We start from the raw sequence: 27,926 nt of genomic DNA, 5'->3' as shown, positions 1-27,926 counted from the left end.
AGATTTGGGCGAGGAAGAACAACTGGAGGTAAATCTCATTAAGAAATATCTCATTGTTGTAATGAGAAGCCCATACAGCCCATCTGGAAGGATGAGATCAAATGAGACGAAGGGCCTTCTTCAACTGAGTTTTTCTTGTGGTCTGAGGTTTGGGATTTCTGCTGGTCGCTGGAGTGCAGTTGCTATGCTCTATGTGTTGAACAGTGTAAAGAATATGGTTTATGTTTCTTAGGCATTGCTCTAGTCGGCCAACCTCGAACAAGATGCTTGTTCACCGGTTTCTCCTCCCAGATTGTAAAACCTCCTTTGAACTTCACACGGGGCCACCCAGCTCTTCAAAAGACCGGTCTGGATGAAGAAGGTCCTTCGGCCTGTCTGATCTCATCCCTCCACAACACCCACACTACGTTGCGCACCCCCCCCCCCCACTCCCGGGTCAAGCTGCTTTCTAAATGAGTCCAGTATCCTGGCCTCCATTGCTGGCAACCTGTTTCAGCCATTGATTTTCCTAAGCCATTTAAGGAGTCAAAAATGTGGTTCATTGTCACCTGAAACCTCAAGAGATGACCAAGAAATCCAGAATCCCTCCCAATCCCACAGAGATGCCAAGACTACGGTGGGTGAAGAAAGAGCTGGACACTTCATCAGAGGCCTCTTTTTACATGATATATATATATACACACAAACACACACGTGTGCACACATACACATATACACCTGCATACATATAGACAAACACATGCACACGCGTGCGCACATATTGATATACACACGTATATACACGTGCATCCATATACATGCACACACACGTACATATACACTTACACGCATACACACACGTATATACATATACATAGATGCATCCATACACGCTTACACACACAGACACACACACACACATACATACGTATATATATATACACATATAGGTACACACACAAATTATCACTGACAATAGTTCCTGGCAACTCTTGTTTGATGGTGTGGTTTTCGATGATAGTCGTGTGAAGGGCTGACATATCAGTGAGGCCTCTCAAACTCCAGTCAGCGAGCTTCCTGCTGAGTGATATCAAATGGTGTCGAAGGAGACTGTGGAGACGGCTCCTTCTCTGGGTTGAAGAAGATAACACAGAGGCAGAAAACCATATTAAAATAATTTCACATTTAGAAAAAAAAGTTTTCAACCCTACTTTTATGACCACTATAATCTTACCGATTGTAATTGAACTCAGAAAGCAGAATTTTGATGTCCTATTTGCGGATCAAACACCCGTTGACCGTTCTGGTGTTGCGCTGCGAAATGTCAGTGTGACAGCCCTCTTATCGAGGACACAAGCTGAGAGAAAGGACTTTGTGTGAACGATACAACTGTTCGCAAAAGCACTGACTCGCTTTAAGCTGCTGCAGCATTGGATGGAATTCTGCAAGGACCACATGGAAAGAGCTGATGAATGTTTTTTTTAAATCAGCTGTTGTCTGAAGTGTCCCAACCAAGTCAGGTCAACACTCCGTTAAAGTAATCACTTTGTGGAGAACTAAGCGGACAACGGAATGGCCCAGAGGTTGTGAGCAAGAGTGAAATTAAAAATGTTATGCTACAATTTTGCTCCAAAGGAAGCGTTTTAAAACACCAGGCTCGCTTTGCTGCTGCAGCATTGGATGGAATTCTGCAAGGACCACATGGAAAGAGCTGTTGAATGTTTTTTTTAATCAGCTGGTGTCTGAAGCGTGCGGAAACTTATTAACTTATTGCTGTGCCCAAGAGTATCCAGACTGGGAGTTCCACATGTGCTTGCCACTTACGTAATGCGCACTCTCCCCCCCGCCACCACCCCCACACCCACTGCCGCCCCACACGAGGGACGCACCCTGCTTACCTAATCCCGGAAAGAATTAGCCGCAGGTTGGCAAGGGCCACGGCTTTGGATAACTGCTGGAGTCTAACAAGCTAAAAAATGCGTACTTTGCCATTGCAGGTGACTCTCTGTGTCGCCTGGAATTTCGGGAACACGGGAGCAAGGCTCGCGGGAGAGAGGACACCACACTGCGCACTCGCGAAACACCCAAGATAGCTGGGTTAGGCACACTCAGGTTGCTTCTCTTGTTGCACTTGCTCAACTTGCACTGTCTGGCAATCTTCCCACTGCTTGTTCATCCAGGCAAGAACCACCCTACCCATTAGAGCTTTGGTTTTCGGGGCTAACAGATGCTGAGTGGGAAGGTCTTTGCCTCAAGCTGTCTCGTCTGAAATCAGCAGGGTTATCGTGGATATGGTGGGCAACCGAGACAGTCTCAGAGGGCGGGCCTCGAATCCTACGTTCTTTCGCCAAGCCTGTCAACCTGAACCCTGGTAACCTCCCCGCTCCTCTTCCCCCAGAAGATAGTGACAAGTGCAGGTGTGATCCCTCACTAGGTGGATAGCAGGTACTTGGTGAGCTACCTGGTGAGCAGGACAGTTTAGCATGAAAAGCGTGAGGGCAAATCTAGAGAAAAGGTAGGAAACAGAATGCAATGTAATCGAAAGCGCGACAAGCACCTATGGCCTCACAGTCATTTACATCATAAGGGTGAATTATTACCGCTAATTGTGCTAATTATCACCAGTGATATTAAACAGGGCACAGGTTTCGGCTTTTACCCAGAGTTTTTAAATAAATAAAAGATACAGTGCAACAACAACAACTCGCATTTATAGGACGCCCTTCACACTGGGTAGCGTCCCAGAGAGCAATGAAAATACAACATTAAACTTGAGTTGTAAACAGATAACATTTTGGCCACCAGGGTGTAGGATTTGCATTGTGAAAAGAATTTCTCCCGGTTTTCTGGCCAACGATTCCCCCCCCGCCTTAATAAAATTGTCCGCTCACTTGATGTCTGTTTGTGGGACGTTGCTGTGTGCAGTTTGACTGCCACATTTACCAACATAGTGCAGTCACTCCATTTCACAATAAAATCCCATGAAGCGCTTTGAGGCGTCTCGACGATGTGATGAGGCGCCGTATCAAAGGCAAGGATTAATTATCATTATTAGACTGGATGTGTGTTTGTGCACATGCCTGATTCGAACTCACTTGTGGCGATAATCATTCCAAATCACAGGCTAAGAAAGTATATGATTTGGGATGCAATTTGGAAACGGTGAAGGTGCTTAGTGAAGTGAGTGATTCGGTCATGGTTTGAAACGTGAGGCGGTTCTGGAGCAAAGTATCCGTGGAATTTTAATGGGATTTCTTATTAAGCAATCTCATTCAGGAAATATCACGCACTAGCTCGCAGAAATTCCACCTGTGGTCTGGATGTACTTTATTGGCTAGTCGTTTCAGAGCATCCAGAATTGAGAGCAGATTCTTAAAGAAGGCCTTACTTTTGAAGCATTTTTTTAAAAAAAAAATGTTTTGTTTAACGACGACAGGAAGCCAAAAGTAAACGTGACGGCTGAACTCAACTGTTTTCCAAACTCTGGACAACAAAAATAGCTGTGAATCACACCCAGGTGGGATTCCTCCTCCAGATGACGAGTCGGTTTGGAAAGAACAAGATTGAAATGAAAAACCGTGCGGACTGGAGCGATAGATTCTAATAATCCCTCCATCTGATCCAGCACCTCTCACGCCACGAGGATGTCTCAAAGTGCTTCACACTCACTACTGCAAAGTGCAGTGACTGGGTATTTTCGTAAGCAAACAAGTGGATTCCTGTAGCGTATTGGTTAGAGCGCTCGCCTCGCAAGCGAGAGGCCCCATCACAAAACAAATAATAATTTGGTCACTCAACCCACGACTGCTTGGGGGATACTGCTGTGCGTAACTGGTTGCCGGGTTTTGCCCACAAAATACACAGTCCCTACTCTTTACAGCATTTCCTGTGAAGCGCTTTGAGACGTCTCGACGACGTAAATAAGGCACTATATCAAATACAAGAATTATTATTATTACTTCTGCTGTTCAGACAGGAATCAAGAGAGCTACTCTACACCGTCACCCAATGTAACAAGAAACCTTGGCATAAACACAGTCAGGATGGCCGAGCGGTCTAAGGCGCTGCGTTCAGGTCGCAGTCTCCTCTGGAGGCGTGGGTTCGAATCCCACTTCTGACAGTACTTTTGTTCGTTCTTTTCATTTTTACAATTAATTAATGAATTAATTAAATGAATGAACTGAATTAATTATTGGTGCGTCGGAATCGGAGAGCAAGCAGGATCCATAAAACCCTGCACCTCACCATCTCAGTATTTATCAACCAACTCAAGTTAAATGTCATTTGCGGGGGTGGAATTTCATGCCAAAACGTTTCACCCACAAAATACAGAGTCAATTCACTCAACAGTATATTCCGTGGCGCCCTTTGAGACGCCAATGGCGCGATAAGCCGCGATATCAAATGCAAGGATTGTTACGTACAAACACGCCAATTGTTTTGCAAACAATTTGCACGCAGCAATGTCCTGCAAACAGCCGTGAAGGTGAAGTGAGTGACTGATTTTATCGGTGGGGATCTGTTGGCCAGGATATGGGGGGTAGGGGGGGAAGAGAGAGCGAAATTCCCTTCTCTTTTCGAATCCTGCCAAGGGATCTTTAACGTCCACCTGAAGGGCCAGACCTCAGTTTAACTTCTCAGGCTTTTCACCCGCAGTGGAAGCAAATGCGCAGCACCTGCCGGGCAGAGGCGGGGGAAGTGAATCCAGGTGTTCCAACAAGGAGAGTTAACCCTTGCCTTGCATCTCCAGCCGGCGCGGGATGTGATGGCGGAGTGGGGATGGAAGCAGACCAGAAAAATCTCTTATTGCTCACAGCGGCGGGTCGCAAGTCAACAGTCCTGTTTGGTTCATGAAAATTGACCGCGGATGAGTGATTGGACAGACAGGGAGGGAGGGAGGGATGAATTTGCAGAAGTTACTGCTTTAATCTTGTGCACAGAGAGAGAGAGAGAGAGTGTGACCCAGCCAACTCCTTCCTTTAATACTGACTCACCCTTTATTTCCTGGTTGCGTCAGAGTGACTAACTTAGAGCTGTAGTGAGTTAGTCAGTGAGAGAGATACATACACAGACAGACACTTGACCCCCCCCCCCAGCAGTCTGCCTTGCAAACCTGTACCTTTATTGCATTGCACTCTCTCTCTCTCCCTCCCTCCCTCCCTCCCTCCCTGTGTGTGTCCCTCTCTATGTGCCTGTGGGTGAGGAGGCACTATGGCTGCTGTGATCTGCAGAGTGCAGTACCTGGACGATGTGGACCCTTTCGTTTGCACCAACTTCCCTGAACCCAGGAGACCCCCGACCTACAGCTTCCACGAGGCTATTCCTCTGGTGGCTCAGGTGCCCAGTGTGCACAAGCTGCTCTCCTCTCCTCTCAGGGTAAGTGCATCCCATGTCCTGATTCAGCCTCAGGGTGAACAAGACATTGCATGTTTCCAAGCCATGCAACAATTTTCTTGACTCTCAGGTTTGTGTGGTGTCTCTTCCCCCCCCCCTCCTTTACTGTTAAATCTCAAATGATCTCTTCTTTCCTCCCTTTTATCTCTCTTTTCCCACCCCCAATGTAAACCTTCCTCAACAACTTCAAAATGCCTTTATCCCATCTGAGTTTCTTCGCTTCAGAACATGATCATTCTTGCATTCGACAAAGCACCTTATCGTGTCGTCAAGGCGTCTCCCAAGCGCCGGATTGGATTGCGCTGTAAAGTGTAGTAACTGTGCATTTTTTGTAGACACACACGGCAGACAGTTTGCTTGCAGTATCCCAGCCATGAAGCCAGGGACTTTCCTCTGCTCTCATCAGACACTGACTTCCTTTGCTACAACCGGCAAAACAATAAGACTGTAAACAGTTTAAAGGGTCAGTGCTCGTAAACAGCCTGTGCTTGGTTAATTTGCCTTCTTGAGCAATTTGCAATTACCATTTAAAGGATACCAGCAGATTACAGCTTTAAAACTAATCAAAAATAGTGTTCGGATCACTAAGGTGTACTCCAATGATTTTCCCCCACTCCCCTTCTATATACCAGCTTTAGTAGAATTATTTAAACATAGTCTCTTAAAGTGACGGAGCCTTTTTTATAGTAATATTGCATTTGATGCTTGCATTGAATTTAAGCGGTCTGGGAAGCTACCCTTGTGAAGGGCGCTATATAAATGCATGTTGTTGTTGAAGTGTGTTACACATTGACGTGTGCAATTGGGCTGCGAATTGGTTTATGGAAGGGAATTGGACTCAGTTTAGCAATGGTTGTAATTTTCCTGTGTCCTGGAAAAGTCAGGATGTTTGGGGATCTCGCTGATGCCCTCACTGCGGAAATTCACTCTGTGTTTATATTTGGGGCAGGTTCTGGCACAGTAGAGAACGTGATTGGGACATGTCTGGGGGAAGGTCTACACAAGCCAGCGAGCACAGGGAGAGCTGAGCGCTCCCTCTGCCTGTAGGTCAGAACAAACAATTCATAGCCTGTGGCTGCAGAGGCAATGCAGGTTTCACTGTGTCAGCTTACCTGGGCCCAGAGGTGCCAAGAAACCATTCCTACTGCGGAGATCAGTGCCACCTCAATGTAGCACTAGAGCGGCTGTTAGCTGACACAACAAGAGTACTCGTGTCAGTTTTCACCAGGAACGTTGTGTGTCGAATGGGATTTCGTTTTAAATGTTTCTTCGGAAGGACGGCATCTCTGACAACACAGCACACCCTGCAACACTGCATTGGAGTGTCAGCTTAGACTATGTGATTGCAAGTCCCGACGTAAAGCTTGAACCCATAACCTTCTGGCTTGAAGGCGAGAATGCTACCAGCTGAGCCTGGCTGAACACTATATGCAACGTTGCTGATGCAAATTGACACCAGTACTCTTGTTGCTGTAGTTAACAGCGGCATTTCTGAAGCGAGTGATCACTGACATTTGAAGCCACATCAACAGGTGAACTGCTCACACTGACGGGAACAGAGATCTAAATACTGCCTCTAACCGACACTTCTGATTCAGAAGCTTATTTTAATCACGACTGTGATTAAAGCCTCTAAATTAGGTCCAGTTTTACTGCCTTGTTTACATTGTTTTTCCAGTTTGATCTTCAATGTTTAAATACTAAACACGCCATTCGGTTTAGACCCTGGTCACAGTTGCACTTCTGTGGATTGCTAATAAAGGTAACAATGTACCAAGTGGCCCGTGCAGAGAAGGGAGCCTCTTTTTCTCTCATTTACACCTCTGGTCGGTTGACCAAAGTGTCATTGGTGAGGTTTGCAGGAGTGGTGGTGGGTGAGAAATCTAACCCTTCCAACTGCATAAGACAGTGTAGATCAGACAAGAAACGTAACATCAGCTAGTGTTGAAGTTAGTTGTAGCGTTGGTGTTCCAGTGGAGACCTGTCTGAAAACTGATGGTGGTGAAATACTCAAGGAGGGTGACTGCCATCTTCCCTACATTTTGTTCCACGACCAGGATCTGCAGCGGTCCTTTCCTCCCGGATCTGGACGTTAAATAAAAGGCAGAATCATCCCTCTAAGAGCTTCCTCTGTGGTTGCGAGAGGAGGAGTGGGAGGTGATGGTTATGGGCTTCATATCTGCCTTCAGATTTTGGTTCAAGATAGGATTCCTTCCTAACCTCTAAACATCACTGGGATGCTGACTTGAAGCCAAATACCATACATCCATAATGTCTCCAACAAAACACACAGTCACTGCACTTCAATAGTGAAATCCTGCCAAGGTCTTTGAGACGTTTCGATGGAGCGATAAAGCTCTGAATCAAATGCAAGGATTTATGTTAAAATCCCTGCTTCATTGGTAGTTGATTTTGAGAGGGGAGGGGGAAAAAGATTTGCAATGTGATTTTTTTGCAATATATTCTTAAATTGGCAGAGTTGCCAAATTGTCACAGGCAACCAACCCAAAATTCATCATTGGAGGTGTTGCTTTATTTTTAAGTCATTAAACTGTGGAAATCAATGCCACTTCCTTCCTGGTCTGCACGAAAGCCTGGCGAAGGGCACCATTTACACGCAACTTTAACCGTATCCTGCCAATGCTTGTGTGTGCAGAGCTCTGTCCTATCCGTCCTTCCAGTTGATGTTCGGGGAGGTTGGAGGAGAGAAGGAAGGAGGGAAAGAGGATTCTAAATCGTTTGGGTCGTGTTTGCTTTGATCATTTAAAAAAAAAAAAAAATTTTTTTTTAAAAAAAGCTGAAAATAACGTATAGGAGGAAATGATGAACAATGGTGAGCGGCTCCACATTTTGTCCCTGAGTCATTTGCAGGAAGGAGAGGAATTGTGCATCGCACTGTAACAGTAACGGGAACTGTAGGAGGGAGAGGTTTGCCTGGAGAGGAGAGCAGAGGAGGGAGGGTAGAGAGTTTGAGAAAACAAGGACTGAAGAGCACCAATGGCATGATGTGATCGGATACACTGTAAAGTGCAGTGACTGTGTATTTTGCGGGCCAAATGCAGAGCTAATTTTCACACAGCATGACCCACAAACAGCCGTGAAGTGAGTGGCCAATTTTAGATTGGATGGGGGTGGGGGTAGAGCAATGTTGGCCAGGGCTCCAGGAAAACCTCTTCTCTTTTCAAACAGCGTCGTAGGATTTTTCATTTCCACCTGAACAGGCAGACGGGCCTCGGTTTAATGTCTTGCATGCAAGACGACACCTCCGACAATACGGCACACCCCCAGCACTGTGTTGGAGTGCCATCTTAGACTGGCTTCAACGTCCTGTGGTGGGGGTTGTACTCTAAACTGTCTGACTCAGAGGAGAGAGGAGAGAGTGCTGCCAACTGCTAATGAGTAGCAGTAGAACAGTTGGTGCGGAGCTTGGTCAATATAGGAGGCACCTTCTCCTGGTTTGCCCCCCCCCATCCTCCCGTATATAATGATATGGCCTAGTTTTGCCAGGATTTTGGACACTAACACCAAACTTTGGGCGGAAAGAGGGTGGCAAGATTGAAGGATTAATGAACCCGATGTAACTAGAACCTAGATGTTTGTATTTGACAAGATAATGATTGTTGTTGTGGTTTTGGCCTTGGGCTGATCACTGATTGATACCAACTAACCACTGGAATACTGTATAATGGAAAGGAAAGGTAGGAAGTATATTTAGGATAATCCTTGCATTTGATATAGCGCCTTATGTTGTTGAAACGTCTCAATCTGCTTCACTGATACATTGTAGATTAATTGCATTTTGTTTGGGAAACGCAGCATTTACTCCTTGGACTCGCTAGAGCTTGCCAGGCGGGAAGCTGAACGAGACCTGGGTGTGTTAATGTACTTGTTGCTTATCATGTCCAAACAGGGCTAGACAGGAATAAACAGAATGCTGGCCACATTGCCAGATCTGTTGAAGCTTTAAATCCTCATAAACTGCAGAAGCTGTACAGTGTACTGGTTAGGCCGCACCTGGAGTACTGTGTACAGTTCTGCTTGGGTCAGCACGACATAGTGTGTGAGGGTGGGGGGTGTGGAGAGAGAGAGAGAGAGAGAGAGAGGAAGGGAGAGCCTTTGAAACTCTGGAGGTCATTGCAGAGAAGAGCAACAAGGCTGATCCCCAGGTTCAGAGGGATAAGGAATGATTTACCAATTTGCGGCGTTTCCTAACAGGATTGGTTAACAAGGAATTATATCACACCAGTGGATGGTGTTTCTGGTAACCAGAAGACCTACCACTCTGAAATTATCTATCTGAGCTGTAAGCAATGATCAGTCAAGCTCGAGCTTTTCAGTCTTGAGAATAGACGACTCAGAGGAGACCTTATAGAGATTTAAATGGGATTGGAAAAACTAGACCCAGAACAATACTTTAGGATGCGCCAACTAGAGCAAGAGGACACAGGTTTCGAGTTGCAAACGGCAATTTCAGGATCGACACTAGGTTTTTCTTGATCCAGAAGGTAATGAATGACTGGAACAAATCGCCAGGAAGAGTGGTTGAGGCCAGGACACTCGATTTAAGAAGCAGCTCAATGGCCCGAATGGACTTCTTCATCCGACCGGTCTTGTGATTCGACGGTTCCGTCCGCGGCGATGCTCTCGCATCAGGGAATCCATTTCAACGGGAAATCCTTGTTAAGGAATCCTGATTAAGAAACACTGCAAATTACACCGCCTTGTCTTTGTACATGAGTTCTCCAGCACTGGAATATTCATAGAATAAATTGCAACTAAAGGAGAGAGAGAGAAAGTTATTAGTTATTGTTACAAAGTGTCTCGGGATGTCCTCCCAATGTGAAAGACACTACAGCAATACAGATTTGTATTGTATTGTACAGTTGTGGCAAGTTTTGGATGTGGTGCAGGCGTGTGTGTTACTTCAAACTCTGCGTAAGTGATGATGCCATTATGTAACAATACGTGAATTGTAAGTGGTTGTCAACTGTGGTCAGAAGAGTAAGTAATCTGACAAAATCGTAATTGCGGTTTTAGACCTTTTACTCGGGTTTTAACGTGAAAATCTCTGCCGGTCCAGGTTCCCAGTGCTTAAGAAGAATGAGTGGGTGTTGTCCATGGTTTACATTATTCCCATTTATGTTATTCACCTGAGCGATTCCTACCTTCTCACCTACACCGGAAATGGGGGGAGGGGCGGAGGAGTTCGAAATGAGGATTGGGTCAATTTTATACTGTCTTATTATCAACATTGTGCCTTTTTTTAAAAAAAAACTGCTTTGACTTTCTTTTTATTTATATTCGCATAAACACACCGCTACCCACCCCACCTCACCCCACTCACACGCATTCCCCCGACGCTCACACATGCGTACACTGTGTGCAAATTGGGTGCAACAATTGCTGACTAAATACAGTCACTACACTTTACAGTATATCCTGTGAAGCACTTTGATCATGTCCTCCTGCTGTGAAAGCCGCTATATCAAATGAAGTTTCAGAGTGGCAACTCTGGCGTGGAATTCTTTCAGAAGTTGGACGAACCTTAAACTTAGCATCGGTGGCTCTCACGTTAATGGTTGGCAGTGTTTTGGAGAGTAGTTTTTGTGTCGTTCGGGCCTGACAACAGCATTGTGACATCTGTTATTAATGCAATTCTGAATGGACTAATCTGACTGCTTTTCGCTTCCTTTACCCCCTGTTTGTTGGGAATGATCGAGTTGCTGGTGTGTGCGAGTTCGGTTGCTGTTGGGCTAGATTCACTACCTCCCGCCCCCCCCACCCCCCCAGCGAGCATGACTGGAAGGCTGTCATTGCCAAGCAAGTCCTAACTCTAATCTGATCTTCTCCTACAAGTCCTGCGGCAGTAGTGCGGTCACTGCTGCAAAGAGAAGATTAGTTGCTTGTTCCTCGTCTCCCCGCTGCCCCTGCTGAATTGTCAGCAAGAGATTTGTTGCTTATAATGAGATCATGGGTTCAGGGCTGTGAAGGACAAGGTTGGGGGCAAACCTAAGGAAGTTTCTCCTTACGGGAAAAAACTGGAACAGGTCATCAACATGGGTGTTTAATGTCAGGGCACCTTTAAGGGGGTGGTCGGTTTCTGCAAGGATGAGTTCATATGGGCCAAAGGCTTCCTGATTCAAATCTTGATGCTCGCTCTTCCGCCTCCAATGGCTGATGCTATTCTCCTACAATCTCTGCTCGTCGTTGCCTGGTGAAGGGTCTTGGGTATCAGAGAGCGAGGCAAGAATCTACATCAGTGGCACCGGGATGTTGATTTTGCGCAACAAAGGGACAATTCACAATCACAAAATTAAAGTTGCAGATCGATGTATTTGCCTGTGTTTATCTTATCAGAATCACGCAGGGAGCTAAGTGAATGAGACGGCATTATCTGTCAATTTGGTCACCTTCTTCTCATTTACATAGCTGAGGAATGTGACCTATTGGACTCGCTCAAACATCACGTTAGACCAGAGGAATTCAAGTTAGAAACTTGCGCCAACGTGTAAAATAGGGCTAAGTGAAAAGAATTGTCTAACATTAACTTGGCCCAAACTGCTAAAGTACTGTATTCATGTAAGTGCTTACAGTAGACTGAGAGATTAAAGGTACAATGCCTTTGTATTATCTCAAAATGTATTCTCTCTCCCCTCCCCACCCCGCTCTTGTCTCCCCAATGTAAGGTCAGGAGCCATAGTTTTTTTTTATTTTATAGAAAACCTACATGTTAAACACTTTTTGTTCTTTGTGATGATGTTGAACTGCGCTATTGTCTCTGGGCTGCCCTTTTTTGACTTGTCATTGTGTGAGGAAGGGAGGGACAGAACAGGCTTGACATTTAATATTCAAGCAAAGGAATGCTCCTCTTATTCATCTTTATAGCTGGCGGAGGATGAAGTATATAAATAGTTTTTGAGGAAGGTGACGGGCTCATTCTACCATTAAATCTTGGCCTGGAGGCAAGGAGCTTGATGGAATGGAAACCCCCGTGTTAACACAGTTATCCTTTATTCTCTGCACTGTGACTCATCACTTGTTTAACTAACATTTAGCATTTCAGTCCCTCACAACTACCTTCTGTTGCTTTATCTGTGGGTGCTGGACTATTCACAGCCATTTGAGCTGTGATCTCTTCAGCAGTGGTTAGTGGATGGATGGGGTGGAACAACAACTTGCATTTATATAGCAGCTTTCAAGCCGGATGGCATCTCGGAGCACTTACGAGGTCGCCTGTGCTGCCTCCCCTCCCGAGGTTGGCCATCCCACCTCCTCTCACTGCTGGGGTTTGCACATAGCTTCCAAGTAAATGATCTTTGTGCTTGATAAAGCATCTCATCACGTCATTGCGATGTCTCAAAGCACTTCACGGAATATAAGAGTCCTGTAGCTCAGTGGTTAGAGCACTCACTTTGCAAGCGAGAGACCTGAGTTCAATTCCAGGCAGAGGGCGAAACCTTGGGCAAGTTTCCTTACTCCACACACCTAATAATAATCCCTCCAAAACCAAAAACAATAATAAATTGGTCATTTTCAATCTACGACTGTTTGTGGGACATTGCTGTGCGCAATTGGCTGCCGCGTTCGCCCACAAATATACAGTCAATTCACTTTACAGTGTGTTCTGTGAAGCGGTTTGGGACATCCTCCCGACGTGAAAAGCGCTATATCAAATGCAAGGATTATTATTATTATAATGATAAAGTGGAGTGCTGTGTATTTTGTGCACAAAACTCAGCAGCCAATCGCACACAGCAATGTCCCACAAACGGTTGTGAATCGCATAAACCAATTTATTGTTTTTGAAGGATTATTGCCCCCAGAAAGCAATCCGCCAATCGACTAAAAATCAGGTTCCTATTTACTGCTCAGTAAACGGAGCATATGGAGTAAGGAAACTTGCCCAAGGTTTTGCCCTGCCCGGGGATCATACCCATGCCTTTCGCTTCTGAGGCAAGCACGCTAACCACTATGCTACGGAACTCCTGATAGTCAATTAGTAAAAATTATTTCCAATGGTTGGTAAGACAGTGACTGGAGGACATCAGTTTAAGATAGTTGGCAAATGGTATGTGAGATATGCCCAAATCAATGTCTCCACTTACGCTCTCAATTCCAGATCTATTGATGTTCTGTCTGCTAGCTGTCAGATGTCAGTGTCTTCTCCTGCAATGAGTGCTGCAAAGGAGAGATTTGTTGCTTCTTCCTTGCTCTTGTCAAAGCCTGAATTAACCAAACTCTCCAGCATCTAAACCCGGACAAGAATGGAAGCCATCCTCCTCGACTCCAGCCGAAGTCCCCTCGCGTCTGTCTCTGACTCCTCATTGTCATTGTCGCCTTTCCTGGGTGGGAGCATACGTGGAGACCCATTTCCTAACACATTTCACTCTGATTTTTTTTTAATTTCAGCCAAGGAGCCATTTTTGGCTTCATGTTGTGTTGAATCATGTGGAGTCCTATAACTTAGTTGCTAGAGCACTCGCCTCGCAAGTGAGAGGACCTGGGTTTGATTTCCGGGTAGGATGAAACATTAGGCAAGTTTCCTTACTCCACGCGCCTCTATTTACCTAGCAGTAAGTAGGAACCCAGTTGTTAGTCAATTGCTGGATCGCTTTTCCGGGAGTAATAATCGCTTGGAAAAAAAATAATTTGGTCGCTCAATCCATGACTGTTTTCACCTACAAAATGTACAGCAATTCGCTTTGCAGTATATTCTGTGAAGAGGTTTGAGACATTTCAAGGACATGATAAGACGTTATATGAAATGCAACGGTTCTTCTTTTTCTTATTATCTTCTTCCCCCCCCTGTCCGCGCATACCTCACATTCCAAAGGAACCGGCAACTTCGCCCAACTGGTCTTTCTTCACGACTTGAACCTTGACATATCCTGGCAGTGTCGGATACATAGGCAGACAAAGACCTGATCTAACATGATCATTGCCATGTGTTATGGTGCAAGAGCCTGTGATTCAAGCATGGATAGTTTGTGGCTTATCTCTGGTATTTTGTGTATTCTAACTGATAACATGTGTATTTGTTAGAGGCCAAGAATGTTCTATTCAGTCAGCTGGTAAATCTGTTTGAGATTTTACATCTAATAATTGAGACAGTAATGAACATCTAAATATATTAAGGTGAGATGATCAAACAACTCCAATAAATTTGTAGCAAGAGTGACTTATCCCAACTCTACAGTGCAAATATTGCATTATTCTAGCACTGCAGTTCTAATATTCTGTGTAATTTCCAACATGACTGTGCTATATTATGCTGTAATAACAACAATAGTAATAATAATCATCTTTGGATTTGATACAGTGCCTTCTCACTGCATCAAGGCATCTAAAATACTTCATAGTAGTTACTGTGAGGTGTAGTAACTGTACTTGTAGGTGAATGCAGCAGCCAATTTGCACACAACAATGTCATACAAACAGCCATGAAGTGAGTGACCAGTTTTATTTAAGGGATTGTTACCCAAGACACCGGGCGAAACTCCCTTCTCTCTTTGAGTAGTGCCATAGGATCTTAAAATTCATCTGAACAGGCAAACGGGATCTCAGTTTAACGTCTTATCCAAAGGACGGCATCTCCAACAATGCAGTGGATCCCCTGCCCTGAATAGGGGATCAGCCAAAACTGTGAGCTCAAAATCCCAAAGTAGGGCTTGAACCCGCAACCTCTGTCTCCGGATCGACAGTGCTACCAACTGAGCCAAGGTGCCACCTACAAGAGTAGATGAGTGGATCAGCTAAAACATGCACCTTCTTTGTCTTGTGTACCTTACTAAGAGTTCTGCAGTTGACTGGTTTGATCAATGTGTGTAAATTTTGATTCTAGTTGGGTGAGGCTGTGGCAACATTTTTCTAATGTTCTGCTTTATCTTGTCTCTTGCATGACTGAAATGAGCTGCACTGCTTGTGGTTCTTAATAATAATTATCCTTCCATTTGGTATAGCGAGTTTCACGTTGGGAGGACATATCAAAGAACTTCACAGCTTTCCTTCTTCTGGTGGAATCAAATTTTTGTGCTGGGAGAAGGGGAGTTAGCTCAGTGCGTGTGTGTCTGTGTTGCGTGTGCATGTCTCTGTGACCTGTGTGTCTGTGTTGTGTGTGTGCTTGTGTTTTCCTCGCTACATAAAGTTGGAAGGGAGCAGATGTGAGGACCTTTTGGCTGCCACTATTGCAAAACAAAATATCATTTTACCGTTAAATACAATCATAAAAAGAAACCTTGTTTTTTTTTATTCCAATGACTGGCTAAAGGTTTCCCCGAAACATCTGTATTTCAGTAAAATCTGATTGAAAATCATCTTCTTTGTCGGGAATTAAGAATGGATACTGTTGAAAGCCCGCAGCGATGGTGAGAAATATCACATAGAGCTCAAATCTGCCTTGTTGCATGTGGCTGAGGCCATTCCTGTAGACTGATGTCAGGAAGACATGGACTGCTCTGTTATCTGTGCTTGTTTTGAATTATGTTCACTGAAAAATAAAAGGCTCTAATTTAACTGTTCACTGTCATCTCTTCACCTTACAGACCAACGTAAATTTTTGTACCACTTGCACAATAACAATTGTATTCTTGATCAGTGATATAAATTTAAGCGCTCCGCGAACTTACCTTGCGTGAAGGGCGCTATATAAATGCTTGTTGTTGTTGTTGTAGGGCAGGGGGAGCCCTGATGGTGTAGTGGAGAGAGCTACAGCTTAGGAACTAAGAACTGATTCTTTCGAAACCCGGTCTGTGCTGAGTTTGCGGCAAAAGTCTCTGCGAGGCTAATTTGGCCCTTTCTTTCCGAGTGTGCGAGTATGTGACAGTCGGGTGGGAAGAGGTCAGGCTCGGCTGTAACACCCTCTGCATTTGAATGTCCTGAGCAGCCAAGGTTAATGCATATGACCCTTGGCCACTTGAGTGGGTTACTAGAGGGTAACCAGCGCTTGTGAGTTTAAAAAAAAATGGAATCTAGTTAGTTCCAATGCAGTCAACTAAATTGGATGAGGAGGCTGGGGACCAATGTTGTTCATTTTAGAAAGAGCAGGCTTACAAAAGGCCCTTAACCGAAAATAGAATCCAACTCTGGATTCCAAACACCATACAGTTCAGGAATCTATCCCGAAATGTAACGACAGTGTGCTTTTATAAAGCGCAGCATGTAACGCAGAGTTTGACACTGAGCTGGGAAGAAAGGGGAGGTGACTGTAGGCACGGTCGAAAAGGAAGAACTGCATTCTTCAAATATATAATCTAACATTGTTTCTTGGGGTGTGTTTCACCCTCAAAACACGCAGTTGATCCACTTTACACTATATCCTGAGAAGCGCTTTGAGACGTCTCAATGACATGATGAGGCGCTAGATCAAACGTAAAGATTATTAGCATTATTATTATGTACGCTTTTGTTCTTCTGTTCAAGTAATTTATCTGCGACTCTGTGTTTATGGGAAACCTTTTCAGAGTACTTCATTCCACTTTGTTGAGTGCTAAAGTTTCTAAAAGACAGTTGAGGAATGCAGTCAGTATATTCTGTGAAGCGCTTTGAGACATAAGGCGTTATATCAAATACAACGATTGGCATTACATTATTATTTCGTTCTGTGTGGCCACAGAACCCGATGTGCTTACCAGAGGGGAAGATATCTGCCGTCTTAGGTGTCTTGTGTAGCCTCTTGTGTTTGGGCAAACAGGACAAACGGGATTGTGATAGTTAGAACTAGCCTGAGGTAAAAAGGCTGACGTAGGCTGATCTCTTTGTGGTGGGAAAAAAAGAATAAGGTGGGACTGAACTGGGTCATGTTATCCTAACTGTATTGTCACTGGTATGCTTTACACAAAGGGTGGCATCACGTGGAGCAGTTTGCCTGGGGAGGCAGATAGTGCAGGCAGTTTGGAGAAGGAATTGGATATGATAATGGCTGTAACACTATAACGATGATGGGGGCTGGGTGTGGTGTGTGGGTGGTCAGGGTCTCAGAGGGTGGCTTTCCTGACCATTGCAAGTCATTAAAAACCTTTTAAAATATCAACTTGTGTTAAGAAGCAGATTCATGGTGTCCGGGTTAATCTGGAAATGTCTCTCAAGGGAACTGGGGTTGTTGGGGGGGGAGAGAAAGACTGGTCCAAAAAATGAGGCTTGTGGAAACTGTAAATATCTCAAACTCCAGACTTGGTTGGATTGAAGTGAGGGGAGCAGAGTTCAGTTGAAGTCGGATGTTTAGACAGTACATTGCCTTCTTCATCGGAACCTCTCTTGTCTTGTGATTTGTATGTAGTTCAAGCCATTTGTGTCAATCACTGGGGCGTATGGATTCAATCAAATTACTGTACGTGATCCTTTGAATGGATTGTCTCTGAAATTTGTAACTGTGTATTGCTTGCTCCTCAATAATTCCCTGGCACTTTGGTTTTGATCGGAGTCGTTTGTCTTGTTTATATAAAAAAAATTGACTCTGAAGAGAAAGGGTGGGATGAAGTCTACAATAAAAGAGAATAGCCAAAGGAAGTGCGAGTTGGAATCCTGCACTCTCTTTACCTTCTCGCTGAAATTGTGCACTGCGGGTAATGTAATTGCACGAGAGCTCAGGTGCTATTGTGTCAAAAGGGAGACGTGTCAATGTGCTTTGCCGGGCGTAATATCCAAACCAATCTGTACGTTTCTGGAGACGTGAACTTTTGGATTCCGGACAGTGTTCTCAGGGAAAAAGTCAACCCTCGGATACCATGAGAGATCAAGCAGTTGACACTGGCACAGTTTGGTTGGAGTTGAAAGGTCATTTGTGTATTGCTGACACTTGTGACCTCTTCATATTTGTCTTGCATGATGGCTGATGTCTTCCCCCCCCATCCACCCACACACATACACAGTGCAATGTGGGCCTTCACTGGACACCAGCCCACTTTGCTCGTAAAGCCTTTACTATTTTCTTTTAACCATGGATTCACGATCTTGTTTCCGATTTCATTTCTTTTTGTTTGGTTTCTGTCCAGCTGGAAGATTGTGCGCTGCAGATGGCTCCCAGTGGCAACTACCTGGATCTGGAACTATCGCTGGACGAGCAGAGAGATGACCTCGAAGGCTTCTTTGAGGAGATTGGGTAAGAAAAGTCCAGTTTATAAAGCCTAAAAGTCAAGCCTCCAGACTCTTCTCATAGCCTTGTGGCTAAAGGCTTGACAGTGGTGTAGCCCTGGGCTATGCAGGTCAGGAGATGTCAGCTGGAGGCTCAGATGGAGTTGGCTGATCTGAGCCAACAGTTCGAACCCTATTATAACTCAGTGGTTTGATTCCATAAACAGAACTAGTTTGGGAAAGGGGATGGGGGGGAGATGGTGTTATAGGATTTCAAAATGGCAGCCGGTAAGTGCTTCTATTCGGTCACTGCTGACATCACTTCCACAGGAAGTTGATTAGTCAATGCCGGAAATGGAGTGAACTTCCAATATAGGTGCAGGTCCACACTGTCCCCTGTTATAAACTGACCTGTGCTGAACTGGGCCACTTGGTGTCAGTTACCCTGTATAATTGATTTTGGTGCCATCGTGTCCCTCTATCCAGTAATCCCCCCCAACCCCCGCTGCTGTCGGGGAGAGTGTGGATGAGGTTGGGTGAGCTGCCTCATATTATTGTTTATGGTTAACAGACTTTCAGACCCTCATTGTCTGGACTTACACAGGGGCAAGATAGTGGAGATCAGCCTTCATCTATGGAACTGGATTTAAGCAGGAAATACCCTCTTGAGGAACAGAGACAGGGAACAAATAGACAAAGCAAAGGGAGATATGTCCAGTTTGCCTTTGACTATGGCATTGACTATTACCAATAACTGGATCTAACACCAGAGTTCTCAATTTTGCTTGTCAATTGGTCTTGACTTCCTTCACTAACTGCCGATATCTTATTGAGTGTGATTTTGCCACTTCCTACTTTTTGTGCATAATTCAACGTGAATTATTTAAGTTGGATGGGATGCGTTTCCGTGTGTGCAGGAGTAGTTAGGTTAATCTGTGACTGTACTCCCTGTGTTCTGAAGCCACACTGCAGTGCACAATAAATCTGGTGACGTGAGCTTCGCTGGCAGGCAAAATAAGCAGTGAAATGTGATTCGTACGAGTTGCTAACATGTAAAAAGACCCGGGTGCAGTGGAATGCAAAGGCTTGGATGCCTCCCAAATAGACCAAAGGAAAGCTTGAGTATGATTGCTTTGCACAACACAATACCAGCCCACTCGCTTTCCTCCCCCGTGCTCTCCTGGCAAACTCATCAATGTGAATCTGCATTCAAACATCATATAGTTGGGTTGTGCCCTGCCTGTACATTAGCAAACAGTTTCAGAAGCTCCAGGAACAGAACTTGGGAGGCGTCTCAATGTGGGTTTCCCACACAGATACACACAACAACAATTTGGGTTTATATAGCACCCTTCACCCTGGGTAGCGTCCTGGAGCGTTTGATACGCACAGACACACGCTGAGCTAAGTCCCTTACTTCCAGCATGAAAGTCCCTTCCACCAGAAGGAGCAAGGCTGTAAAGCGCTTTGATACATCCTCCCGATATGCAAGGCGCTACACTAAACGTAAGGCTAATTATTATTGAGAACCACTTCGCAGGAGCAATACTTTGCAGGCTCATGCTAGTCATGGGAGAGTTTCAAAGGTCCAAGAGTTTGAAGTGCAAGTGAACCGTGGAGGCAGATATGTGACATAATGCTTTATGAATGAGGTACAGTACGTCACTCTGCTGTATCTTTATGGTTTCTTGACATTTGCACAGAGTCGCCTCTTATCGCCTTTCAGAGCTACACTGTGCATATGTCGGCAGAGAGTTCTGTTTACACACGGATTGAGCAATTACATTAATAATGCAGCAAAAAACTCTTTTGTAAGAAAAGTTGTTGCCAAATTGGATTTCCTGGGAACTTTGGAAACTTACAGTGATAAGTAGACAGATTGGCCCTTAGCTGCAGATTAATGGTTGAGAAGTTGATCACGTCACTAAGTTACACGGGACAATGACTTTGATGTGCTGTAATGTCTCTCACGTTGGTAACATGATTATTTTCTTGTGCGAGATGCTGTCCTTTAGGTGAGACGTTAAACTGAGGTCCTGTCCATCTCTGTGGACAAAAAGATCCCATGGCAAAAAAAAGAGAAGGGAGTTTCTCCTTGGTCATCGACTCTCATGTGCATCAATTATTATATGTAAATTGGCTGCTGGGTTTGCCTGCAATATTCATAGTCACTGCACTTTACAGTAAATCCTGCAAAGCTCTTTGAGTTGTTTCAGCGATGTGATTGAACTCTATATCAAATGCAGGGGTTATTCTTGTTGGCATTTAATTCTGACTTGTGGTCTAAACCTAGTTAAACAAATTCCTTATATTTGATATTGAGCCTTTTACATTAACTGGACTTCTCAAAGGGCTTCGCAGGATTTTTTCCGTAAAGTGTAGTGACTGTATTTTGGACAAACATGGCAGTGAATTGGCGTGCAGCAATGACTCACAACCAATCACGAAGTGAATGATCAATTTTGGACTGGAGGATTGTTGGGCAGGACACTGGGAGAGATAAGCTCCCTTTCCTTATCGGATAGCGACGTGGGATCTTTATTAACGTCCACCTGAACAGGCAGACGGGACCTCGGTTTAAACATTTCATTTGAAGTCCGACCGCTCTGACAATGCTTGATGTACTGAAGAATACACCTCGAATCCAGTGGGAATCAATCTGTGCTGACATCAAGTATCAGTGGGTGAGGCATTCTGGCTTGCAGCCACACACTGACCACAATCTGGTCAGCTGAAACGACTGGTAAACTGCTTTTTAAACAAAAAGCCAACTGGTTGCCAAGTTACATAAATAAATTGCTAAAAGCTAGCGTGCTGATTATGAATGGCTTGGAGCTTGCATGGCAACCTTTAGTTCTCTCTTCGTGTTGATTCCCACCCTAACCGTAAACACCAGAGGAATCCCGCTGTGTACTGCATGAGATGTAAATAGAGGCGCAGTGGAGGACACAGACTCATTTGCTGAGTGGCCTTGGATCACAAAGCCTGAGTCTGTTGTTTCCCCAGCTCCACCATTCAAAAGATCCAGCTCATTCAGAACTCTGCCACCCACATAGTGACTCAGACCCAACTGCGTACCCACACCAGTTCTGGCCAGGCTCCACTGGCTCCCCATCGTCGAACTGATCGATCCTCACACTCGTGTTCAAAATCCCTTCTTCACTCTCTGGCAGCTCCCTACCTCTCCGGCCTCCTCACTCCTCAATCCACCACCCGGTGCCTCCGCTCAACTAGCACCCCCTCCTGCTCGTCCCCAGCACCCTCCGCCCCACCATTGGAGGTCAGCCACTACGCCCCGAACACTGGAATACTCTCCCTCAATCCCTCCGTCTTGCTCTTTCTCTCCCTTTTTTCAAGTCCTGCCTGAAAACCTTCCTCTTTGATCGTGCTAACAGCCACCGCCACACCGGGTTGGAGCTGTTACCCTGTGTGGAAGGTGCTATATTAGTGCTTGTTGTTGTTGCTTCCGGTCAGCATTCTTAATTCTCCCTAATCTGTTTTATGTAAGTGCTTTTGAGGCATTTATCACACATGAAAAGTGCTATCAAAATGCCAGTTGTTTTTGAGTCTGTGGCCTATTTGACTGCAGCGAGTATAACAACCAACAACATCTTGCATTTATATAGTGGTGTTCACGCAGGATAACATCTCGGGGCACTTAAACCAAGTCTGCTCCTGAGCTCTCCCAGGGGTTCTTACCCCTCCCACCCCTCACGCACACACGCCTCTTCAGCTGATTTACCTGCAGAGCAAAGAGGGGCCAGGGGCATGGACTGTGGCTTCCACTCACAGTCTCAGAACACTAATACTAATCAGGGAGCCTAACCTAAATGGTGCATTCAATAGATTCAAAACCCTAACTCTCAGCACACTCATGACTTCACCACACAAGTTGTTACATGAAGCCACTTTGGCTGGTAGTCTGTCCACTATGGAAATCTGCTGTAGCTTCTGCACTAAGCAACCAGCATATCAGGAATTCTATTTACACCACATAATTTGCTGTGGGAAGTGAAAAATAAATAGTATTGGAAATGGCTGAGATAAAGGAGGATTAGATAGAGATGCCAACAATAACAGATGACTCATGCTAGATGCTTGGAGCCCATGGTTGCTTTGACCATTTAGTTACCCTAAAGCCTAACCTACATTTATGAAATGAAGGCAAATGGTACTTTTGATGGCATTTTGCACATTAAACATTTGTAATTGAAATTCATCTGTGTGCAACTCATCTGTTCCTTGACCACAGCAACGTATGTGATTATATACATTAGAAAATATACCAGAGATGAGAAATTGCATTGAGACCTTCCATACAGAGAGGATCCTGAGCCTTTGGTTGGGTGTGGGTGGTTTGGTGGGGGGGCAGCTGAATTAAAAACAAAAATATATAACTGGTGCTCACTTTTACATCCCTGGATATTTGTTTAGGTAGATTTATACCCTCTTCCCTATCAGCAGCTTTCTATAAAATCCCTTCTCCTATGGCTCTTGCTTTCTCACATCACCTAACTTGTGTTAAAGAAGGTGCTTTGGTCAGTGCCCTTCAAACTTCCCCTCCTTTCCTCCCTGCTCGGGGTGGGGGTCCCAGTGATTTCCCCCCCCATAAGTTTTCAGATGTTCCTCCTACATGAAAGGCCTTGTGTGAGTGCACATTGTCTATGCAGAGCCCTCCTCGGAGAGAGTGCCTGGGGAGTGAGAAATGTAAATCCAGTGGAATGCAGCAGACTGTGAAATCGCTGCTCTGATGTAAAAGGTGATCTTCAACGACCACCAGTGCTTAGATACACATTGGATCTGCTTCGAGGTAATTCCTTTTGATCCGTGTCACACCGGTGGCATCTTCTGCTGCCGTTACAATACAGCTTGAAAGCAGCTTTACAGCAGTGCCCTGCACGCTCCACATTAAACTGTTTTTATAGCTCACAATAACTTGAGGTTGATCTGCAGCTAAGTACTTTTCTCTGGATTTGGCTTATTTAATATGTCTTTTTTTTAAAAAAGAATAACTAGCATTGCCCTCTGTTAGATGAATCACTGTTTACTGGCTTCGATCTGCCTGATTTTTTTTATTTAATGAGGAACGTGTGGCTTTCCACAGTTGCTGGGGAGCAAATATTGCGAAATGCGACCCTCAAAGAATCAAAACTGACTTTTGAGTTCAATTGAGTGCTTGTTGGTCAATGGTTTGTTACTCACTTTTTGCCAGGAAAAGTCCACCCCAAGCAAAATGTTCAAGCGCAAAATTTGGCTGCCGCACTCCTACAAAAATACATTCCCTACACTCGACGGTGAAATCCTGTAAAGCGCTTTGAGACGTTTTGATGGCGTGTTTCAGCGCAATATCAAATGCTCAGATTATCAATGGATAAAAGTTACTGGGAAATATCTTATTTATATATTACAAGGCTTCTGAGGGACATGCATTGCTGTTTATCTCTGCATGTGGTTGAATGTTGCTCTTGATTTTAATTTATCATTTAACTTAGTTGCTAACAATCAGAACGGGGTCCAGATGACAGAACAGAGATCTACGGCTCAGTGCATTTCCCTGAACAGTAAAGAAAATGTAATTCTGGCCTGAAAATGAACTTACGAAATGAATAGTGACTCTATTTTCTATAAAATTTTATGTTGTTAGCCTTTTGCTCAACACTTTAGTGCCTCGTTGTGTCTGTCACTGCCAAGACATGTGGGCAACTGACTAATGCGAAGCAGATCATTCAACGAATGGAGTTGAATCTGGACTGTCATAGTCACACTTGGATCAAAACCCGGATTATCTGAATGCAAGGCAGCAAGGCTGGTTTGCTGTGTACAGTATTTATTCCAGAATTAGACGCAGGTACGGTGGTACCTTAGAACTGCATTAAGTTGCTCTGCGTTAACCAATTTAAAAGCAAGTTTAGGAGGAACTTCTTCACGCAGAGGGTGGTGCGAATGTGGGGCTCGGTTGGCTGGAGCTGTGGTTGAAGCAGAAAGCATCAATGTATTTAAGAGAAGGGAATGGTGGGGTGTGAGGGGAGGTCTCGGAGGGGGGTTAGGATGGATGGAGACTCGTGTAGAATGTAAACCGTGGAATGGATTAACTGGGGCGAATGGTTCAGTGATGTAGATTCTGTGTAACTGGATTGTTTAAGGTTCGAGAGAACCTGCACTCGCTTTGAGCCAACCACACAGTCTGAGGGGCTTTCTGTAAGGGCGCTGGGTGGTTTAAAGTCCAGGTTGCTTCCCAAGTGCTGGCAGTCCAAGGAGGAAAAAATGATTTCATGACTCTGGTTCAGGCTGGAATCGCATCAGACTGGCTTCAACTCCGTCTTCACTAAACTCTGAGTCTAACCACCATGCATTTTAATGGAAAGTAAACGCATGATGCAATGTGTAAAAAAAATGAAGTGCCAGCACCTCATTAGTTGAGTTTGTGTGTAAACTTAGAGCAATGTTTTCAAACTGGCGTGTGTTAGGCTCCACAACCCCCTGTAATTACTGTACGGTTGTTAAGAAAAGATTGCTGCGGATGGCTGTGGCAGTGGAATCAAAATGCCAGTGCTTGAAAGTACATAAAGTTGCATTCGGCACAGAAACAGACCATTTGGTCCACTTAGTCCATGCTGGTGTTTGTATTCCACACTAGTCCCCACCCCTACCTTTATTCCTCTCCCATATTCCTCTGGTCCTATCTGGACAAACAGCAGGAAAGCTTGCTATCAATTGCAAAATATGCAGTTGTAGCTGGTTAGACACCAGCAGTTACCCCAACGCACACTCTGGGTTTCTCAAGCCTTGGCTCTTGCCAACCTGAATCTAATACTAACTGGTTTCACACTATCAAGGTGCTTTATGTATTGTTGTGTGTCAGGGGAAAGGGGGATGTTGGTGAGAGCTAGCTTCTGATTTACTAATGAATAAATTCTTTCTCATTCAGCAAAGGGAGAAGGCCAACTCTCATCCTCCGGACGCAGCTCTCTGTAAGAGTCCATTCCATTATTGGTAAGTGAAATGTTCATTGCGGAGCTTGTAAAACTTCGTTGAGGGTTTTAGTGATGCAGAGAATGGGGGTAAGCCATTCAGCCCATCAAGTCACCTAATACTCCATTGGCCCCCTTAAGCTAATGTATCACAGTCCTTCAAATGAGATGTTAAACCGAGGTCCTGTCTGCCTGTTTAAGTGGACATTTAAAGATCCCATTCTTCTATTCGAAGAAAGAAGGGAGTTTCTCTCGGTGTCCTGGCCAACAGATAAAATTGATCATTCACTTTCACTTCATAGCCGTTTGTCTGACATAGCGGTGTGCAAATTGACTGCTCCTGTTGCCTACAAATAGATGATCAATGCACTTGACAATAAATCCTGTAAAGCACTGTGAAATGTGCTCTCGAGGGGCTCATAGGTGCTATATCAAATGTAAGTATAAACTAGTGGCAGCTCTTTCTTTCCAATCTCATTTCCCTGCTCCATAATCTTTAGCACCCTCACTCCCCAAGTATTAATGTGCCTTTTAAAACAACCCAGTTCATTCTCCATCTTTGATCCCCTACATCCCACACTCATGTAATTGTTTGATAGAGCCTACTATCTGAATGACTGAGAACAATGGGCCATTAGAAACGGCGAAGGGAGAGGACAAAAATAGCCCTGATCAGTCGGATGCCAAGTTAGTTGACCTGCAGCTACAGGGAAGAACCGACCTTTGTATAAATATTATGTTGCATTGTGTTAAAGTAATCATTCAATTGAGTTATTTCTGTCCTGATGACTGCTCAGCATCTGGTCCTAATTCATACTGGCAGCAAGATGCTCCTGAGATCTTGTTGAAGTGCCAAGAACAGGGACAATGTTAAGGGTATCAAGGGATATGGAACAAAGTGGGTAAATGGAGTTGAGGTACAAATAATAATAATAATTCTTGCATTTGATATAGCGCCTTATCACTTCTTTGAGAAGTTTCAAAGCACTTCACAGAAAAGACTGTAAAGTGAATTGACTGTATATTTTGTGGGCAAAACAGACTTGAGGGGCTGAATGTCCGACTCCTGTTCCTATGTTATTAAGACTTATTATAATCTTGGTAATATTTTGTATGGAACATGCCAGGAGGGAATCTGAAAGAGGCGAAAGTGTGCGAGTTGACTTGTTCACACCCAGGGGTGATAGTTGACCTGTCCAAATAATGGGAGAGCCAATAAAGAAGGCACACAGGATGCTGGGCTACATAACCAAGTGAGTTAACCTTCAGATTCCCAGAGGTCATTGTCAGGTTGTATTGTGCTCTAGTAAGGTCACACCTGGAGCATTATATACAGTTCTGGCCGCCATTAAGTAATGGGGGGGTTGGAGGGTTCTGGATACCTAGTGGCAGTGTTAAGAAGTTGCTCCATGAGGAATGGGTTAACCAACTGGGGTTCTAAATATACCTCAACATAGGGGATCTCAACAAGGTATGTAAGAGGCAATGACAAAGTAGACCAAGTGCAATACAGACTCAAAGGAAACTCTGATCCATCAAGGCAGCAAGGCAAGAGAGTGAAGGGCAATTTGAGAACAGACACCAAGAAGCATTTCCTTACACAGAAGCCAAGCGACTTATTTGAAGAAAGGCGGTGGAGGCCAGCCATTAAAGACGTTTTAAAAGGCCTCGATGTTGAAATGGGGAAGATGGTTACTGTGGCGGGTTTCCTTTTTCATCAGTATCTCATGTGACTTTGTGTTCGTTCTCAGTGATTCTGTTTTTCCATTTGCTGAGATTAGCTCCCCACGGCCCTGGCTTGTATTTCTTCGCATCTGCGAAGCTTTGCTGTGTTCATGACTCTGCTGCCTTTCCCTGGTGGCCAGAGATGTAACCCATTCCCAAGAGCCCAATTCAGCGCTGTATCCAGTTTATTACTGGAAGCTGTAAAAGCAAGTATTAAAGTTAATGTTTAACGTTCAGCAAGTGAAGATATTATTGGAGCCAAGGCCTTTTAAACTGGGCAGTAATTTCAGCTCCGAAATCTGCAACCGAGGACTTTGTAGAATGTCTATTTAACCACGCCCTCAGCATGTGTACCCCTCACAATATAAAGTACAGCTGGTTTCCGAAAAAAAATCTCCAAATAACAATCCATGTTGAGCGGAGATTTTCCTTCGTTCAGTCCACTTACGCTGCAGTTCTCTTAAGATGAAGAGATGTTAAATTGTGCAGAGGAAAAGTGCTCTGATGTAAGGCATTGGCTGCTTCACCTCCACACGCTGGAAAAGGGGGAACTAATCAAGTGAACGACCAGTTTTGGTTGTGGGGTGTGTTGAGGGGGGGCGGGGGGGTGGATTGTTTGCCAGGAAACTGGGAGAATGTATTTGTGGACATAGTTTCCAATTTCCACTTCAACAAATCCCTCCTGTACTTTAAAAAGTGCACATAAAATATCCCCCAATGTAAATGTTAAAACAATGCCACTGATCGCAACTCAATTTGGAACTTTGTGTTTTTATAGTTATAAAAAAA

General features: G+C 44.6%; 1 protein-coding gene and 1 non-coding gene across 2 annotated transcripts in view; both read left to right on the top strand.

Moving 5' to 3' along the window:
* The first annotated feature begins 4,016 nt into the window (after positions 1 to 4,016).
* trnal-cag lies at positions 4,017 to 4,099 on the top strand. The gene has a single exon. It is a non-coding gene; the product is annotated as a tRNA-Leu (tRNA).
* A 971-nt stretch (positions 4,100 to 5,070) lies between these two features.
* The window catches only part of fhod1 (formin homology 2 domain containing 1), an 85,324-nt gene continuing 62,468 nt past the window's right edge, over positions 5,071 to 27,926 (top strand). The window contains 3 exon segments of the mRNA XM_007907570.2: positions 5,071 to 5,355; positions 18,363 to 18,469; positions 25,370 to 25,434. Coding sequence (XP_007905761.2) covers positions 5,191 to 5,355; positions 18,363 to 18,469; positions 25,370 to 25,434 — 337 coding nt within the window. The 5' untranslated portion in view covers positions 5,071 to 5,190.

The sequence above is a fragment of the Callorhinchus milii genome, unplaced genomic scaffold (genome assembly GCF_018977255.1).
Source record: "Callorhinchus milii isolate IMCB2004 unplaced genomic scaffold, IMCB_Cmil_1.0 Scaffold14, whole genome shotgun sequence".
In the NCBI taxonomy this organism is placed as follows: Eukaryota; Metazoa; Chordata; class Chondrichthyes; order Chimaeriformes; family Callorhinchidae; genus Callorhinchus; species Callorhinchus milii.
Note: the sequence above shows the minus strand (reverse complement) of the source record. Positions and strands in the feature narration are given on the sequence as shown.